Source organism: Momordica charantia (assembly GCF_013281855.1).
Source record: "Momordica charantia cultivar OHB3-1 chromosome 3 unlocalized genomic scaffold, Mcharantia_2.0 BLBB01000003.1, whole genome shotgun sequence".
Taxonomy (NCBI): domain Eukaryota; kingdom Viridiplantae; phylum Streptophyta; class Magnoliopsida; order Cucurbitales; family Cucurbitaceae; genus Momordica; species Momordica charantia.
In genome coordinates, this window is record NW_028275161.1 from 19,045,592 (window position 1) to 19,063,205 (window position 17,614).

Sequence of the window (17,614 nt, forward strand, 5' to 3'; positions counted from 1 at the left end):
TTCTACTAATTAATTCTCATTTTCATTTCGTCAAAAGGAAAAAAAAAATCTCATTTTCATTAAGTGCTAAAATTAAAAAATAAATGATTAAATAAGATATAATGAAATTAAATGAGAAGAAGTACCATACTTTTTCCAATAGTCATGGAATGGATCAGAAGGAGCAATAGTAGTGCGAATTAATTAATTAGCATAAATCTGAAATAATACACCCAAACCCAAACCCAAACAGAACGATTTATTTTTCTCTTTGATCTGTACATTAATTAATTGATAAAACGGTATAAAAAGCTTAATCATGACATACGCCCTAATTCCCAAAACTTTTTGAATCAAATTAAAAAGAATTACAAAAAAAAAAAGGACTGTGAAAATGATTGGTGGGGAATTGAAGGGATTTTGCTAATGGCCGACACCGGGGCTGGGGACGGAGCGGAGAATGCGATTGTAATAATAATAATGATAATGTGGACGGTCGTCGGCGGGGAGGAGGTGGCGGCGGCGGCGGGCACGGAGGAGCTTCTGGTCGTTGAGGGCGGCGTGGCCTCTTGTGCTCGGAGACGACGGCGGCGGCGTGGTGGCTTTGGGGAGAGCGGTGCAGAATAGGGAATTTTCATCGAAGTCGTTGTTGCTGTGGCGGAGAAGTTTTGTGGAAACGGAAATTGGCGCCATGGAAGCTACGAGGAAGAACATGAGAAGCAGCGATGCGATTGAAGCAGCCATCACCATTAGAGAGAGAGAGAGAGAGAGAGAGAGAGAGAGAGAGAGAGAGAGAGAGGCGAAGGAAATGAGTGGGGGATTGGAAGATACGTGTAAGTACATATAATATAAACACAACCGCGTGGGGGCAATGGAAACACAGAGCGTGGGATCAACAAAATTAAAATCTTAGGTTTTCAGTTTCAAAAATCTTTTACCAGACACAGATCTGAAAACACTAATATGAAATATAATTATGTTTTATAAAGAACGTTTTTGTTCTTTAGATCTTTTATTTTCAGATCACCCACTAAATGTAACATTCTTGAATTTTCGAATTTTAAAATTTTAGTTTAAATATTATTTTGGTGCATGTTTAAAAACTTCCTTAGAGGTTGAAGTGCTTCTAACTTTTGTTAACTTTAGTCCATGAACTTTTGAATCATTTTTCTTGGTCTCTATAGTGACGGTTTAGGCCCCTTCATTTTCATTTTCATCTTATTTTTTAATTCATAATTTTAACATAATACTTTATTCACTACTTTTCTTTGAAATATAATCATTAACTTATATTATTGTTTTTACTGTATAAAATTTATGTTACATAAAATAAAGGTTTGAAAAAATATATATATAATAAAATGAATAAAAAATAAAAAATATAGGAATCAAAATAGACACAAAATAATATTTAAACCTAATTTAGGTGGTATATAATTAAGTGTATGAAAATATTTAGTTAGCGCCTATTTTGCTGTTGAATTTCATAGCGCTTTTATTTTAATAAAAAAATAGAAAAAATATTTCTCTTATTGTTGTAATTATATCTATGGCAAGGGGAGGATTCCAACGAGGCAAAGCGTCGGAATAATATTTGGGAAACTGGGGGACAGAGATGGGGTATGGTACGGTAATGAAGTGGCAGAAAGATAAATAATCTTCCAAAAAATAAATTTGGTGACTACATGATAAATATATTATACCATATTATTAATCTATTTCTTTCTTTTTTAAATCAAAACATAATATTATAAAATGTATAATATTGTAAAATAGTATTTATACTAAATTTATAATAAATCAATTAATATTATTTTAGATTTAAGCTAGTCCATAGCTTGCTACTAATTTACAAATATATTACTATGAATAATTTTTTAAATTGAGATTCAATATATGTTACCAAATATCGAAACAATTATGTTTTTATTGAATCCGATGTTTTAAAATTTTTGCTTTCGGATAAACCTTGCAATCGTACCAAAATCTAAAACTTTCGACACTATAGAAGTATATATATTCATTCAATTCATTACTTGTCACATATAGTTTTATAAATGTTTTTAAAAGAAAAAAAATATAGTGTAAATAGGGAGAGTGTGATATATATAGTGTAATATTGAATTTTTTTTGTCAGTGGCTAAGTAATGAAATCAGATCTGTGGAAAAGGCAAAGTCAAAGAGGGTTTTGAAATTCTGTGCCATAAATGTCGATCCCAAGACGGTGCAAGAATGCCACGTGGCAGTCATGGCCTCTGCCGCCTGTCTTTCTAATTTTCCCCGATTTGTCTTTTCTTTTTCTTTTATTTATGTAATTTCGCCTAAATACATGTTTTAAATGTTTTCAAAATTCTTCAATTTTTTTTAGTACGAACTCACAGTCCTGGTCGAAATTAGATTTTAATATTTTTTAATTTAATCTGTAAATATTAAAATCGGTGAATAACACATATAAACAAGAGAAGCAAGTTCAAATTCCTCATATAAAGAATTGATAGAATATTTGAGTTTCTCCTTTTCTTTTTTTCTTTTAACAACATTTTTTCTCTTCTAAATTTAAATCAATTAACTAAGTATCATTAGTCAATTTGGAGCACGGGAAATATTAAAATAGAAGAACCTAAATTTAATCATCTAAATTGAAGAGAAAAAGAATTTCCAAACATTTAAACCGTATATTTAGTCTACAAATTTAATTCTAATTTTAGTTTTAAACTTCTGCACATTTCGTCTTTAGAATTTCAGAAAAGTTCATATTGGTTTCTAAACAACTTTTTTATAAGGTTATTTTGATTCTTATTGTTTTTTTTTATATGTCCGAGCCAGTTTACGTACACCTCAATTAGTCTCACAAGACCGGACAACCGCCTGACCTACTTAAAAACACATAAGAATTATTAATTACTAAGGTACTTAACCATCATGAGATTTGTTGTCTGTTATTTTTAGTGTAAATCAACTTCTTTCCTATGTCTTATTTCTAAATCTTACACAATGAATAAGAGAAAACACCCATATCTAATCTCTTAGGTTCATGTTTGGAGTAAAATCATTTTGACTTAAAAAATGTACTTATATTTGATATTAACTTTCACAAAATTCAATATTTAAACAAGTTTAAAACTTTATTTTTCCCTCTAAAATTTAACAGCGGAACCAATACAATTTTCAACTCTATGAACCTAGGCTCCTCAAATTTGCATGGTAAATAAAGATCATCCCTCACAATTCTACTTGCGTTGTTAATTTCTATCTAAATAAAAAAAGAAAAAAAGAAAAAAGACAAGGGTGGTTATTTAAATATAATATGACATTATTGATTTATAACAATAATTAATAATATCATAACTTTCTATTAGATTGGATTTTATTTTTCAAAATGCACAAGGTTTGGAAAAATCGAAGAGTATTTGTTTATTTATATATTAATATTGATCTTGAAAGTTGAAAATGTGGAAGTTTGGTGAGCACGATGGCAATGGGCATGGAACTTTGGAAGCTGTAAGATAGCGACGGTCTTCACATATTTGACAAAGTCAAAAGGAAGAGCATAAAGTCTAAGATTCAAACTCCAAGAGGAGATATTGAATTGAATTGCTGCACCTAACTTTGAATTTCATTTATTTAAACACAAACCCACACGAATTTAACGTTTCCAAATCTTACCTAAACACAATAAATAAACACACCGAATCTTATATTAAGCTAGAAAAAATCTTTTATAATAATGCTTTTTTTTTTCTTTGTTTTCTATAATTTTAAATATTATGTTTTTTTTCCACGCACAGCTCAATTAGTCGAAGTATATATATTACCGATAAAGAGACATAATAGAGACCTCTCTTGTTCTTGTGGAGGCGATTTTCGGAGAGGATCCTTATTTTTTTGTTGGTTTATGTGATGGTGGACAATGGTCGGGTGTCGAATATAATATCTCCTCGTTGAATGCAGATAGTGCTGTTGTGGCCAACAAAATAAAAAGACAACATTGTTACGTATGACCCGTAACTTCGTCATCAAGACATTTTGAAGAGTTATCAAGCACAAAATTAGATAGACCACCCACTTGCGATTTCTTGGAGAACTTCATCTTCGTTGCATCTTGATTTAGAGAACTTCATGTCATGGTGGGGAATAAGACAACTTTGGAGGCAAATATTTCCTTTCCAATCTTAAATAGAGGTGCCACAATTGACAAGAACCCTTCATTAATTGAGGAGTTTCCCCCAACATTATTGATTGAGATTAAGGATGTTGTGACTTTAGTAAAGGTGTTTAGTGGGTTAAAATTTGTTTATATTCATAGTTCTTTGAACAGACAAGTTGTTTTATTGGGCAAGTGTCTTATTTCTGATCGTTTCTCCGTCCTCTGTGATAGTTGCTTTTCTTTGTGGATTCTGATTGTGTTGCATGGTCACCCATTTTTCCATCTAATCTTTAGTGATTGTGTTTTTCTTTTTAATGCAATGTTTCTCTGTTGAAAAAAAAATTAAATCTCACATCATGTGGTTGAACTTTTCAATTCTCCGTTAAAGTTCTTTCAATTTTTGCTATTATGTTTTTTAGTATAACTGATTGAGAATTGATATATGTAATAACAGGATTTTCTATTTTGAGCTATTTCGATTAGCCATAGAATTGATTTTAATAATGTGAAGTTTATGGTTTTATGGAAAGTCAAAACATATAGTTTTAAAATAACCATGCTTTGTTATTTATAACTATTAACTACAAACTAAAGTGTTTTTATATAATAATAATAATAAATATCAATCATATATTTGAAATACCATATTTGGAGTGACAAAAATTGATATTCAATATAAAAACAATGGCTATATCAATAGTTAATATTAATTGATATTCAAATTATTTCTTTCAGATGCAAACTTTTATTGTTGGATGATACATGTAAATTATTCAATAATAATAATAATAATAATAATCTACACAAACATATCAAGTTATAAACACAATGTACAGGACTCAAAACTCTAAATTTGATTAACGAGTATATATAGATTATTTCATTGTTAGTACTAGTAGCTGATCTAAAATCTTTGGTTTTAGTTAAGATCAAAATCATCTAATATCATTATTCCTTAATTCAAATAGGTTGTCTTATCTTTATAAATAAATAATTACTGGTTACGATTAATCAATAGCGTTTGTAGTCCAACGGTTAGGATAATTGCCTTCCAAGCAATAGACCCGGGTTCGACTCCCGGCAAACGCATTTTGTTTATTCTTTTTAAATCTATCGGACTTTTCTACCGCTTGGAAGGCTTCGTCCAAACGTTGGCGCTTTTTGTGGCCTGTATTTGTTTCTGGTTCTGAAATATCAACCATAAGAGAGAACCAGACATGGAAATGGATCAATACAACACATTTTAATATTTCTCAAACTTTTTTTTTCTTTTTTTCTTTCTTACGTGAAAATGGGAATCTGTTGTGTTGGGCTTCAATTTTCTTCTCAACATTCGCCCTGTTTCGTTCTGAAGGTGATCACACTCTCTTTAAGTCCATAACCCATGTCAATTATTTTCTAATTTACTTGCTTTTGCCCTTTGCAGAGTCCTAAATCATCGTCACCCATTGGTAGAAGGAAGTTCTTGCTATCCTCTCAACTTCTTCCTAATCCGTTCCTCCAAATTCTTGGCACAGACCACTCTTTTCTCCACTATAACATCTCAAGCTCCCGCTCAGTGAGGTTTCCAGCAAAACCCATTTCTTCGGAGGCTTGGGATTTTGGCAGGTTTTTGAGAACACTCTACTTTTTCAACGTACCACCATCTCCTGCCAAGGTCGGGTTATTTTCTTAATTTTTATGGTTTTTCTGAATTCTTTCTTGATCAATTGACTGAAACTTGATTTTGGTAATGGTGAAGTTCTTCGAGTCTCTGATTGCTAAACTGTCGGGTCCATCACCAAGCAAACCCGTCGAAGAAATGGAAACTTCTGGGTTCATTCTCGTGGCTGGAGCAACGGGTGGGGTCGGTAGAAGGGTGGTTGATATCCTGAGGGAAAAGGGGTTGCCAGTCCGAGCTTTGGTATAGTAGCTTTCCACTTTCACTTGATTAATCTTTCATTTGTTGTGCTTTCTTCTTACACATTAAAACTGCATTCTATCTGGTAGCACATTTGATAAAAGACGGAAAAGTAATGACGATCATTTCGTTGTTTGTTTATTTCGTTTTCTCAACAGTTTCCACATTTTTGTTGTAATCAGGTCAGAAATGAAGAGAAGGCAAGGAAGATGCTAGGCCCTGACATTGACTTGGTTAGTTAAATCACCGCATACTGATCCAAAGTTTTTCTTGATACTTCTTGATTTATCGGTTAAGCTTTTGCCCTTCCCTTTATAGTTAATTATGAGTAAGTCTTGACATTCATGCATGTTTGTAGTGGTAACTGGGTAGGAAAGGTTTTCCAAATGACATCCAATTGATGGTGAAATTCTAACGATATGCCCAACCATCTGATTTCTGGTGATGGTTTTATTTATTCTTCAAGTCATTTATTGGTTATCAGTTCGATTGCAGAGAAAACGAACTTAACCGAGCCTGCCGTGAAGTGAAAAGAAAAGACATGTCCTAGGAAGTTGGCTCATTGATTCTTAATCGTTTGGCATTTCTTCAACTGTTTCCAATTGATATGACCCACAAAAATGTCGTATTTTTCTTTCTTTCTCACTTCACCTCAACCAGCTCTATCAGGTGTATCCTATCATCTCATTTAGCTAGATATGAACTTTTAGCCATTAAACTGAACTTGTCTGAAAACCAGATGACCATATGGTACACGCACTGAAGTTACACGAAATGATAAGTATAAGAATACTAGTTTTTAGTACTTCACAATAGGTAGGTAGTATCAATAAGAAATCACATTCTTCTTAGGGAATGCACTGCATAAGAACTCTGTTTTTCTTGAATCTGTTTCAAGTACCTCTAAATCATTTTCCTCCCCTTGAAATATCAGATTGTTGGGGATGTTACAAAGGGGAGCACTTTGGCACCTGAGAACTTTAAGGGAGTGAGGAAAGTTATTAATGCTGTCTCCGTCATTGTTGGGCCAAAGGAAGGAGACACTCCAGACAGGGCAAAGTATAGCCAAGTATGTTTACTGATGCTTAAGATAATAATTTTTCTTTTCCTTATATTTATGGCAGTAGTCGTATTAATATTTTAAACTTGGTTCTCACCATTTTTCAGTTTCATAAACTTCTGGTTTCCACAATCTGTATGCTAGACTTTCATATTTCTGCAGAAATTTCTGATCCAATATTTGATATGGTGCAGGGGATCAAGTTCTTTGAACCTGAGGTGACAAGCTAAATGCCTTCATTATTCTCCGTGTCAGATTTCAGTTTAATTTGGGAGTTGAAACTGAAATTTACTTGGTCATATGTTGTAATCAATGTAAGAAATGATGCTTACTGGTTAAGGTTAATTTCATAATTGACAAATGCAGATCAAAGGTGATTCGCCAGAAATGGTGGAATTTATTGGAATGAAAAATTTGATCAATGCTGTGAAGAAAAGTGTTGGACTTCGAAATGGAAGGTTACTTTTTGGATTTGAAGGTACACTTTTTGGACTTGATAGGCAAAGGGACAAGACACAAGGAGACACATGGAACATGTTCCGGGAGTAATTGAGTTTACACTTTGTAATATGCAGGAAACAATCTCAAAGAAATTCCTTGGGGTGCTTTAGATGATGTGGTGATGGGTGGAGTGAGTGAAAGTTCGTTTCAAATTGACTTGAAAGGTGGCGAAAATGGAGGACCAACTGGAGTATTTAAAGGTTTCTTCCATTAAGCCTTTAGACAGTGTAGCAGTCCAAGATTACCTCACTGTTAATAGAATGAACAACATTGTGATCAAGAATCTATGTTTGGATGCATCTGCTTCAGGTGTTGTTTCAACTGCAAACAATGGTGGCTTTACTAGTGTCCGGACAAGGGTAATTTAAATATTCTGAATATTTCTTTTGCCCATGCTTTACATTGTCAGATATCTAAATCTAATGCAGTGGCCTCTTTTCGTACAGAATGCTCCACGGTTGTTCTTAAGTTAACAATTGGACCAGAAACAACTCTATAAAAACTCATGTCCTAAATGACAAAATTCTGTCGCATAAAGTTAAGAACCATTTGTTAACACCATTACCAAGGAGCACGTAGCATAAAAAATCATGTTTTCATTTTCAGTAGCATTTGAAGTACTATTATATTTCCAACTTTGGATTGCATCACGTTTTTTTTCTGCTGTATTAGGATGAAGGACCCTATAAGGTTGAACTGAACCATTCCTTAATCCTCTTTCTTTTTCCCTATCTATGCGTATTATAAATGGGAACTAATGTTCTTGCTTCTTAAGCTTGACCTTCGGATGAGATTTTCCTTTCCCTTCAGTTTCTTCTCTGAGCTCTCTAAAATAAGGATGTTGCTCGGCTCCCTTACATCCCCTGATCTAATGTCAGAGTTCTGCTGTGTTTTGTATTTATACAGAATTTTTCTGTACCAGAAGATCTATCTGCTTATGATGGATTGGAGTTGCGTCTCAAAGGAGATGGTCGTCGGTATAAGCTGATTGTGCGTACCAGCACAGATTGGGATACTGTTGGTTATACAGCCGGCTTTGACACTGCAAAAGGCCAATGGCAGTCAGTGAGTAGCACCATTTCTCCTAGATGGGGCTTTTTACGGACAATCTAACTACCAATGACTGATTATGTTTCCTGTTCCCTCAAATACTCAGATTCGTGTGCCATTTTCCTCTTTGAGGCCAATATTTCGAGCTCGAACTGTCACAGATGCCCCACCTTTTGACCCTAGAAATATTATATCACTTCAGGCAAGATTACTTGTTTTCTTTTAGTTCAATCTCATCTTTTCCCTGCATAATTTTCTTTCACATCTTCTGATGAATCGTATATCATATGTAGCTCATGTTTAGCAAGTTCGAGTATGATGGGAAACTCAATCCAACTTTTGTGGAAGGTGCATTTCAACTTCCATTATCATGTATACGGGCGTATATAAAGGATCCTATAACTCCCAGGTTTGCCAAAAAAGAAACCATATTTCAGGACTCCTTAACTGATTTTGATCTGTTTCCGATTTCTTATACAGTTCCTGTGTCTGTTTGTTTACTGTATAGGTTTGTCCATGTGAGTTCTGCTGGAGTTACGCGACCCGATAGGCCTGGGCTTGATCTCAGCAAACAACCTCCTGCCGTCCGCTTGAATAAAGAATTGGATTTTATTCTTACATTCAAATCGAAGGTTTAAGACTAATTCTAAATTCATGCAATCTTCTAGAATTGGCCAGATTATCCAACTTCCACATGTTAGTTTCAGATACTTCTGTTCTTATGTTTCATTTTCTTTCAATACTGAAAAATTCTTCGACAGGGAGAGGACTTAATTCGGGAAAGCGGAATCCCATATGCAATTGTTAGACCTTGTGCGTTAACTGAAGAACCTGCTGGTGCAGATCTCATTTTTGATCAAGGAGATAATATTACGGTACCACAATAACTGCTGATGTATAGTGTTTAGATTTTACAGATTCCTATCAATGAAATGTGCAATCATCAGATATTCCTGCCCATCCCAACAGAAGATTAAGATGTGTCAAACACTCGTTAATTTCCTGGTTCTCAAATTGGTAAATATATATTTCTTATGATGTTTTTTTTCTCTTTTTACACAGGGTAAGATATCGAGGGAAGAGATCGCTCGTATCTGCATCGCTACTTTGGAAAGTCCATATGCATGTGACAAAACGTTTGAGGCAATCCTTCCCTATCTCTCTCTCTCTCTATTTTATTCTATTTTCTTAAGTGATAAAATAATCTTAGTTGCCTTTTTCCTTTATCTATGATCTACCTCATATTCCATGTACAGTTAAAGCACATGTCTAGAGACACGCACCCACACATACACGTGCACAAAAGGAAAGTAGAAATAGATAAAGAAAGTGCAATGCCTTTGCATTCAGATAGGAATTTTTATCTCTACTGATTGGACTGAAGATGAGTGACCACAAATAAAACAGTATGTTGAACCTGGGATTTTGACTATATGGATGATCCAGTATAGTTATAAATGTTGGACAACAAGCATTCGAGTTTTTAGTGATTACTATTATTCTTTTTCAGGTTAAAAGTGTGATTCCATTTAGTGAGCCATTCACTGTGGACCCTGAGAACCCACCCCCAGAAAAAGACTATAATATTTACTTCAAAACCTTGAAGGATGGCATTACTGGGAAAGAACTCCTTGAGCAAACTCCTGCTCCAGTTTGATTCCTTTTTGAAACGTATTCTACAGAAAGCATTGTTGGGTTCATTTTTGGTAGACCAGATTTGGTAGGGACTTTAAAAGAAAAGCTAAATGTATGTATGATCTTTTCTGCAACTTTACTGATTAGAGGTCACAGTATTTGTGTATGACAGCAAACTGTCCACTGTTAAACAAGGTGCATGGAATTTTATAGATTGCACCTCTTCTGTAAGATTGTTGTCTTTTATGAGTAACCTTAGATAAAATTTTATTTAAAAAACTTCAATCGTATTTGTCGTTCACTAATATGTTTGATCCTGTAATTTTAACCCAAACTTTGGATTTTTTTTTGTTTGAGAAAAACCTAAACGTTGGATTATTCGAAATACTCGCTATAATCATAGGATACAGATTTGAAATATGTTTTGTAATTTCTCTCTCGTTTACTTGGAGCATGCACGTTTAAGTATTGATTCTACCTCTACATGGATGTGTGGATTAGTGGATCAATCTTCTTAATAGATGTGAAGGAAATTGGAAACAGGGAGAGATAAATTAAACATGGTCTTTCAACAAAAAGAAAGATTCGATTCCTTCAATAGTTTTTTCTTAGATGGGCAGATGCAAAACATGAGCCTATATTTCCTGATTCGATGCTTCAGATGATCATCAGAGAGATTTACTTTGAATCTGATATTGCTGCATTATTTTAGAGTGAAAGTGATAGACGTGAGTGTTCATGTCAATGTTCATTGGCATGCTCGTTGGTAACAAGTCAGATCTCCACCACTTAGGTTGACAGAGAATTGGGTAAGAACAATACTTAGGTACTTACTGGTTAACACTCATGTTGATAATGCATTCACCTCTCGAGTATATCAAACTCTCAATCTCGTTATGAATTAATTTTAAATCGAGTAATTTTCTTGATAAAAATAATAATAAGAGAAATTTTCATTTTTTATCACTAAAAAGTTGTATTAATTTTCACCCTAAACTTTCAATTTGACAAAATTAACCCTTAAAGTGTTGTAATTTTTTTATCATCTATTTAGTTTCTTCTAATTCACCCACTAATTCTAATAAAAAATAATGTAAAAGACTCGCCAATTTAATGAAAGTAAACTTTGCTCAAGATTGAGTCTGATTACTGCACCACCCTTAAAGTCTCATTTTGATTTTGTCTAAATAGTTTAGGTGAACATTCATCAAAATTTAAGGTGCGGTTTTATGAAATTAAAAGTCTTAATATACTTGGCCAAATCAGGTTAAAATTGATATTTACAACAAAAAAAAAAATAAAAAAATTCTGAACATTCCTTATAAAAGAAAAGACTTTTCAATACATGGTTAAAAAAAAAGACTTTTAATACATATCATGATCTATTCTGGCCTTACGAGGCAGGGTGGGTTGAGTTGAATAGTTTGGAACTATTTGTTTTATAATTATGTAATAGGATATATTTTGCAGCTCGAATAATTTTTACTTTTTAGACATTAAATTAAAAATAATTTAATACGATACTTTTATAGTCATCCAACTATTTAAATAAATTATTTTCTAAAAATACATTAAAGAATAAAAAAAAACTAAACAGAACTATTAAGTGAAATGAATTAAAAGATATAACATATACCTCCCGGTTTAAATACTATTTCAATCCTATATTTTTAACTTTAGTTCATTTTAATTTATGTATTTTGAAACGTACTTTTTTTTTATCATTGTACTTTTAAAAAGCGATCATTTTGTTTTTATTTTTATCTCATTTCTTCGAATGACAATTTTTGCATGACACTTTACTAACTGAATTTCTTGAAATACGAACGTAAATTTCTATTAAAAAGATTTCCATTTTGTATAAAATTTGTTTTAAAATTTTATAAATATGGATCAAAATGGTCACTTATTAATTAAAAATACAAAGATCAAATGAATGTTTTGAAAGTAATATACTAAATAAACAAAAGTAATATCAAAGGTGTAACATGCAACCATTTGGATTGAGTTGATTGGATACTTTTATATTCTTATAGGCACAAAAGTCAACGAAATTTTGAGAGAAAAAAAGAAAGACTCATTTTAAGGCAATTTATTTATTTTCCATGAAATATAGAAGGTTAGAATATAATGAATGTGCAACATGTATTGCTTGTAAGAATGAATTTGGGTAATATATTAATTGAATCAATTAAAATAAGAAGAGATCGAATGGACATTTAGGATTTCAATCGTGAATAAAAAAAATGATATGTTTAGGCAAAATCATCGGAATATATTAATTACAAAACCCATGTGTTACTCTCTTTAGCTTTGGGCATCACACATGAAGTTCAAACTTGTCTCGTACAATTTTACTTTATTTAGTTAGTAAAATGGATGGCTACAAAATTTTGTTTTTCCTTCTTATAAATATTGCAATGACAACGATGTTCTTCTTTAATATTTTCTCAACTTTTGATATTATCCACATTTTAGACTTCGAGTTCATAAGATTTTCTAACTTTAGAGTTCTTACGATTGAGTTACCGAAAAAGAAAGTGTACCTTGTTAGCATAGGTAGTAACTAAGAATCTTTTTAAGAATTTTTCCTAATCATGCTTCCATTGTCTCAGGATCCCTCTCATTTGGTTCATTCATGTACCATTCCTCTCTAATCAAACATCACAGTTCATGTCGACAAAGTTCATAAAAATTATATTTTATAAATTTCATCCAAAAATATCACATTAGGTATTAATGGAATAATATCATAGATCATTTTCATTTCTAACTAATATAAGATGGATATAGTAGAGTATTTGTAACCAGAGGGTATATGTCTCTTAAATCTCGATAGATATTTTAAGTTAATAATTTTATTGATTATACTAACTGTTGATGCAAGATTCTAGTCCCGATTACATGTCAGTAGGTGATTCGAGGTGGACTCTGATGTGGGCTAACGAGCAACCTGCAAATAGGAGATATTGTACCAGTGTGGTGTTTAGCCACACATACACAATGGGAGCTTAGCACTTAGCATGAGCTTGCGTTGAATTGAACTTAGTTGAAAGCAAAGAAATTGTGTAACTTTGAGAAGGTGAGACTTTGACCTTTTATAGCTAGGTGAGTATTGAGAAATGTAGCTCTATCCCATTGACATTTTGCTGACTCTCAACAGATTCTCTGCCTATGTAAAGCGTCCCCAATTTTAGGCACGTAAGTCACTTCATCCTCGTCTTCGACTCAAGCTCAAGCACACGTATTTCAACAAGAGCAGACAACACTCCATTTTACCCTTTTAACACTAACCATGAACCTGTTTTTGTTTTTTTTTCCCAAATAAAATTCAAAAAGTTGGGTCACCCTTGCATTGTCAAGAGTCTCCCACCTTTAAGGAGAATCAAACCCTTTTCCTAAATTCTATGAGATTTCTGACTTCCTTTTGTATATATATATATAGTATTGAAAAACAAAGAAAGAGGAGGAATAAAAGGGTGATGGAAATTAAAGTAAGAAAATATAACACAAAAAAACAGTCCTTACTCGTTTATCAAAAAGATAAACTAATAATTACATTTAACGTATAAAACCTTCCATAATATTGTTCCAAAAGAGATGCCATGAAAAGTAGGGCAAACACACATTTTTTTAATATTAATTTATGGAGCTTACTTTATTAACAATATTACGTATTCGAGAAAACCCCATCTCTCTCTAGATTACGTATATATACACCAAAACAAAAAGATTAAAAATTAATGGAGAGATTAACTTCAACCATAAAAGTATATTATCTTTTCAATCCCTTAATTAGCCCTTCCTTCAACCACCCCTATTTTATTTATTACATAATTTAGATTATTTCTCTCTCACAATGGGGTAATACCTAAGCATCTAGAGGCATTAATGGAGCCCCAATCACGTGGGCCTCATCTTATTTTAATACAATGATTAAGCCCTCCGAATATTTATAAATTATACTTTCTTACAGCTAATTAATCCAATTTTTTTATATAAAAAAGTCATATTTGATTTTTAAGTCAAATTTGACTCTTAGGGTTTGGCCGGCTCGGCTCGACATTTCAACTACCTATTTATCCAAACGCTCATTTTTAGTTGATTGTTTTTTTTTAATGCTAATTTGATAATAAAAAGGTTTTAAATTTAATGCACTATTCTTAGACTTTTTATTAGATTGTTAATAATGGCCTTTATGGCTTGTATTGATTTGTATTCGATTCGAGACTGATTATTTGAAACCCATTTTCTTTATATATAAATTGAGTCTTTCTTTTTTTCATTTAATTATTTGTATGTGTTTTAAATCTCTAAAACATCTATTTTACCCTTTAGATTTTACGTATATTTTTTATCTCTGTATTTTTAAAATATTCATTAATTATTATGTTATAATTCCGACTATAATTTTATCTAAGAGTTGAATGAAAGAATAACTTTTGGCCATGACAACTACATTTAAAAGCGATTAGGTTTAAATAGAATTTTAGTCTTAAATTTTAGTCCCTCAAATTTGATCAAGTCTCGGATTGAATCATTGCCATTAAAACCTTAAATTAACCCACAAAGAAAAACGATATTCATATGACTAGCTTTTTAATTATCTAATGCCTAGGGTTGAATACTAAGAACTTTTTATAACCTTGTTTTCATTCTTCTTTTACTATATTGAGCACACTTTAACAGTTTAGCTAAATTTTTTCACAGCTTCTACGTGGGTAATTATGTGTATTGCCTATATATACTGTTATCTCCATCTCTTTAATTCTTAATTATACATATACATTAATCTATGATAAAAGTAAATCATGTTAACTTTTTTCGTAAATTACCAACTCCAATTTAACACAATAAGAAATAAATTTGAAACTTACTAAATTTGAGGACTAAAATTCAAAATTTTAAATGCTAGATATTATATTGAAATGAGACTAAATTTGAGGGAATAAATTTAACCTGTCTCAAGAAAGGAGGAGAAAAAAAAGATATTTTGATTTATTACTCCAATGAAGAAAATAGAGTTTTAATCATATGATTATTCTTTACCAAAAAAAAAAAAAAAAAAATCTAATGAACAATACCTGGGTGATCTGCACTTAAGTAAAAAAAGAAAGACACAAAAAACAGTACCCTTGGGTAGCAGAAACTATTTAAGAGGATAAACAATAAATTTAACCTAAAGGCATACATTATCAAAGTACATGAAGATAAATCATTATTGGTAAGGTTAAATTACCATTTTAGTCAATCTAAAAAATTCACTTCAATTTCTATAATTTGGTTAAATTTCTCAAAATATTATCACCATCACTTAATTTCGACAGTTTTCACAACATTTTTTTCTTGGGGATGTTAGTTCGTGGTTTGTTTAATTATACCCACATCCAAAGATAATAATGTCGAGTGAAAAAACTGTTAAACATCAAATAGTGACGATAAATATATTTTGAGGAATATTAATCAAGTTATAGTAATCAAAATTGGAAATTTTAAAATTATAGAGATCAAATTAAAATGGTAATTTAACCGTTTGATGCAACGAAGGAAGATTTTTCTTTTATGCATATTCGAAAAAATATATAGAAACAAAAACCAAGTTAATAATTAAAAAAAAAATAGAAAGAAAGATGAGAACTTTCCCGGCATCAATGGCGGAGGATGCTCATAGAAGTATACAACAAAGCCGCGTGTTATGGGAATCTCAGGTGGTGGTTCCGCACCAAGGAGTGATACGACGTCGTTGAGCACTGCCAGGTGGCTGTTCTTCCACCGACAATCCCCGGCCTCCGCCGTGCCGGAATACGACGGAGCAGCCCGGCAACTCCCCGAGATCCGCAAACAGCGATTCGTCCACGTCATCATCTCCCATCGGAAACAGCATTGCCACGTCACTCGAAATGGAATCTCCCAGTCCCGGTCCCACCCCGGTCGAACTGTCCGTGAAAATTGAGCTCTCGAGCACCGTGGACGACGTCGTTTCCATCTCCCCGAACCAGCTGAACTCGTCCCCCGTTATCAACGACTCGTCTCCCATATCCACGAATTTCTCCTCCGGCTCCGGCTCCACCACGGCCTGAACCGGAGTTGTCTCCGGCGAACCGGGTTTTGACACGCCCCGGGCGGAGTGGTGGTGGTTGTTATTGTTTCTGGAAACCGGACCGGAATGGTTATGCTCGCAGGAATACGTAATGAGCAACATGGAGGGATCCAGACGATTCCTCTCCACTTGCTTCCTCGCCGGACACCCCTTGGAACTGCTACACCGATAATACGCCCTAAAAATTGAAACTTTAAACTCAAATTAAACCCAAAATTCGTAACTTAACGAAATTGGGATAAAAAAGGGAAAATTGATGTGACCTGGGGTAAGGGGAGCCTTTGATGGGCTTCTGACCGTATTTTCTCCAGGCCCAAGAATCTGAAGGTGGGGTTGTACTACCGCCGCTGCCACCGCAATTGTTCCTGGGGCTCTCGCTGTTGATTCTCACCGAGACCACTTTCTTCTTCATCCCTCTCCTGCCCTTCTTGGCGGCGGAGGAAGAAGGAGGTGGAGAATTATCCGGGCCTAATTTGTGGGTGTCCTGATCTTGATCTTGGTCTGCAGAATAAAAGTAGCGGTGGTTGTTGTTGATAAAGCTACCATCCATGCTATGGCCGCCGCCGCCTCCGCCAGATCAGAAGAAGAAGAAGGAGAAGAAGGAGAGGGGCAATGTTGGATTATTGGAGGTTTTAATTTTGAAGGGAGTTGAGTTGACAAATATTAGTGGGGGGACGTGCCACTCCTTAACTCTATAACCATCTCTCAATTTCATCATATTCAATTCAACAATTTGTCGCTCTTCATATCGTCACCAAAAATAAACTATATTCAAATTGATTACTTTTTTGTTTATTTGGGGTCATGAGGAAACGAGATACAGACTCTCTCCATCGAAGACTTTAATTTGGATAACTAGACATAAATTATGTGGGATTTTCTGCCTATTATGCAAAATTGTTAACCTTTACTATATTTAACGATGTGAATTTATTTTCATTTTAATGTTTTCTATATATTTATAGTTCGCTTCACACATAGAGATTGGAATCATATAGTAAATAATAATGATGGATAATCCTAATTTTGAAAACTCAAATTAAATTATAAGTTTTGTTCATAAATTTTTTAAATTTGTACCATAAATTAATTTATGTACATTATAAAAGTTTTATAATAGGTCGAGAGTCACGTTATATTGTATGTTTAGTCCTCGTGCTTAAGATTTTGTAAATAGGCCATGGAATCTTAATAGTTTTTTGTCGGTAAGGTTCCCAAACACACAAATCATCAAACATACAA

The 17,614-nt window shown here is 33.1% G+C and overlaps 2 protein-coding genes and 1 non-coding gene across 5 annotated transcripts; 2 read left to right on the forward strand and 1 right to left on the reverse strand.

Moving 5' to 3' along the window:
- The first annotated feature begins 5,143 nt into the window (after positions 1-5,143).
- On the forward strand, positions 5,144-5,215 carry TRNAG-UCC (transfer RNA glycine (anticodon UCC)). Its single transcript has one exon. It is a non-coding gene; the product is annotated as a tRNA-Gly (tRNA).
- Positions 5,216-5,317: 102 nt separating this feature from the next.
- LOC111010830 (NAD(P)-binding Rossmann-fold superfamily protein) lies at positions 5,318-10,573 on the forward strand. 3 transcript variants are annotated; one of them, XM_088121929.1, is made up of 17 exons: positions 5,318-5,480; positions 5,553-5,783; positions 5,868-6,029; positions 6,209-6,259; positions 6,961-7,095; positions 7,281-7,304; positions 7,453-7,564; positions 7,662-7,787; positions 7,897-7,946; positions 8,494-8,652; positions 8,744-8,839; positions 8,931-9,046; positions 9,146-9,269; positions 9,399-9,512; positions 9,700-9,780; positions 9,894-10,043; positions 10,148-10,205. In XM_088121929.1, the coding sequence occupies exons 1-16, from the start codon at positions 5,418-5,420 to the stop codon at positions 10,008-10,010; spliced, it is 1,761 nt and encodes a 586-aa protein (XP_087978055.1). In that variant the 5' UTR covers positions 5,318-5,417; the 3' UTR covers positions 10,011-10,043; positions 10,148-10,205. The 3 variants fall into 3 exon arrangements, 2 of the variants coding, with proteins under 2 accessions (XP_087978055.1, XP_022140095.1); XM_022284403.2 differs by lacking the exon at positions 9,894-10,043 and having other exon boundaries at positions 10,148-10,573; XR_015789839.1 differs by lacking the exons at positions 9,700-9,780; positions 9,894-10,043; positions 10,148-10,205 and having other exon boundaries at positions 9,146-9,333.
- A 5,284-nt stretch (positions 10,574-15,857) lies between these two features.
- Positions 15,858-17,074, reverse strand: LOC111010938 (putative WRKY transcription factor 65). The gene is made up of 2 exons (XM_022284521.2): positions 16,636-17,074; positions 15,858-16,550 (listed from the first exon to the last, which is right to left on the reverse strand). The coding sequence occupies exons 1-2, from the start codon at positions 16,920-16,922 to the stop codon at positions 15,977-15,979; spliced, it is 861 nt and encodes a 286-aa protein (XP_022140213.2). The 5' UTR covers positions 16,923-17,074; the 3' UTR covers positions 15,858-15,976.
- Between the last annotated feature and the right edge of the window lie 540 nt (positions 17,075-17,614).